At 46.2% G+C, this 2,351-nt stretch overlaps 1 protein-coding gene across 1 annotated transcript in view; it reads right to left on the bottom strand.

Moving 5' to 3' along the window:
• nherf1b (NHERF family PDZ scaffold protein 1b) overlaps window positions 1-1,026 on the bottom strand; it is a 41,160-nt gene extending 40,134 nt beyond the window's left edge. Inside the window, exon 1 of the mRNA XM_024012338.3 lies at window positions 159-1,026. Coding sequence (XP_023868106.1) covers window positions 159-665 — 507 coding nt within the window. The 5' untranslated portion in view covers window positions 666-1,026. The remainder of the gene's footprint in view (window positions 1-158) is intronic.
• Window positions 1,027-2,351: the final 1,325 nt, after the last annotated feature.

The raw sequence follows: 2,351 nt of genomic DNA on the forward strand, positions 1-2,351 counted from the left end.
AATCCCTAGGACAGTGTCAGTGGTACTATTACGCAAACTGTAACTGAATCTGTAGTGTATATTTGCAGAATATAGCTTACTGTGACCACCGGGCTACATCAATGACCCAAAATAAGAATTTCATTGATTATTCAGGTTTTGCACTTTGGCACACTCACCTTCTCAGAGTTGATGCTCAGCTTTTTCTCAACATGGCTATGGAGCTCTACGTGGCCATGGAGCTCTCCGTTATTTTCCGGGATGGGTGTGGATTCTCTCGGTGTCCCGCATGGTGTCCCGTTCTCCTTAACGTCTTCGCTTTCTGACTCGTCGTCGCTGGGTAAAGGAATGCGCTCCGTGACATATTCTTTGAGACACTTCATCTTGTGTTTTTTCAACAGTTGCTCAGTGTCCTGGTCGACAACAATGAGCTCGAGCTGGCCCACCGTGGCTCTTATCCGGGACACAACCTGTTGATGGCTCTCGCTCTCCACGTTCTCCCCGTTCACGAACACTAGTCGGTCCCCCGCGCGAATCCCAGAAGTTTCAGACGGACTGTCGGGCTCCACAAGCCGTATGAACTGCCCGGTCTTACCCTTCTCACCATGGAGATGGAACCCATAACCATTGTCTCCTTTCTCCAGCAGGCAGAGTCTTGGCCGATTATCTTCGCTTTTGCTGGGCATAGTTTCTGCTATTTATTTCACCAATTCAACCCGTTGCTTGTGAGAATGATCGTTCACTAGCTGGAAGTTGCCAAGTAAACTCAGTTTGGGATGCTGAGCACGAGTGGTACCCGTCAACAGGAATCTCTCTACCGTTCTCAAGGAAGAGCGCCTGGCATCCAATCGGTCTGTTTATGAGGCGCCGTCCGTGGTGACTGGATGTCACCTGCAGTCGCAACTCACTTTCAAAGCAACTCCTAAACGTTGTGCATACAGGGGATGTATGCCAACCCAAGATGTGTCGCCAAAACCTGAAGAGCTACTAACTATATGTATGCGTTGACTTTTCTCCAAAACTCTATTCTCTAATCTGACACTGAATTAAACTCAGTAGACTACTTTATAAAGGTCAGTGACGTAGGTGGAGAAGACAGATAGTAACACCAATCACTACTCAAATACCCCAGGAGGAGGGAGGCGCATAAATTAATGGGGCATGCATGCTATTGGCCGTAATGATCGACAAGTGTATGCGCAAAAATGTATTGCCGCTGCTGCGCTGCTGCCATGTTGTGACAAATGCATGTGGTCCTTCTGTAAACATATGGTACTGTATCAAAGGAGGTTGGTGGTACGGTATCAACAACATCAAACATATGGTACTGTATCACAGGAGGTTGGTGGTACGGTATCAACAACATCAAACATATGGTACTGTATCACAGGAGGTTGGTGGTACGGTATCAACAACATCAAACATATGGTTTCCAGGTGTTTGATGCCATTCTATTCGCTCAGTTCCAGCCATTATTATGAGCCGTCCTCCCCTCAGCAGCCTCCACTGTACTGCATATTCCTGATGTTGAAATATGCTTTATACTTATAGATTACAAATATTATGATCAGGAGAAGACATATGCATTTGCTCCTTCTCTCTCCCTCCCCCTCGCTCTATGTCTGTCTGTCTCTGTGAGAACACACACTCACTGACAGACAGACAGAAACTCTTCTGAATAGGCCTACCTCACCACCCTGCAATTCTGAAGAAATGCAAACCTATATGTAACAGTTTAACTTTATGGCGTCCCCTCACCCCGACCCGGGCGCGAATCAGTGACCCTCTGCACACATCAACAACAGTCACCCACGAAGCATCGTTACCCATCGCTCCACAAAGGCCACGGCTCTTACAGAGCAAGGGGAACCACTACTTCAAGGTCTCAGAGCAAGTGACGTCACAGATTGAAAAGCTATTAGCGCGCACCACCGCTWACTAACTAGCCATTTCACAACGGTTACATATATGTGGAAGGAAGGGGCCTAGACCCTCCTTGAGAAATGCTCTATTACATCATCACTAAAACGGCAAGGACCTCACTGACCCAAAACCACAGCAGAGTTGTTACTTCTCTATACTGGGACATTTGCCAGGTACACTTATCAATGCATGGTAATGTCCTTAATATAATATATTGATGACTCACTATAATTTATTGATGACTCACTCATAGGCCTATCATCTCAAACTATGTATACAGAAAGGCTGATGGTCAGGTGCTATGTGATGTTTCTGAGGAATTAATGATTCTTGTTTGTGTTTGATTTAATCGTTGGTACAGCTGTACAACTGTGTGGAGGAGGAAGAGTTCCTAGGAGGTTTATGGTCTATGGSATTGATAGACTGGATGGGGAGGGGAGAGCTAGATT

Source organism: Salvelinus sp. IW2-2015, linkage group LG20, assembly GCF_002910315.2.
Source record: "Salvelinus sp. IW2-2015 linkage group LG20, ASM291031v2, whole genome shotgun sequence".
In the NCBI taxonomy this organism is placed as follows: domain Eukaryota; kingdom Metazoa; phylum Chordata; class Actinopteri; order Salmoniformes; family Salmonidae; genus Salvelinus; species Salvelinus sp. IW2-2015.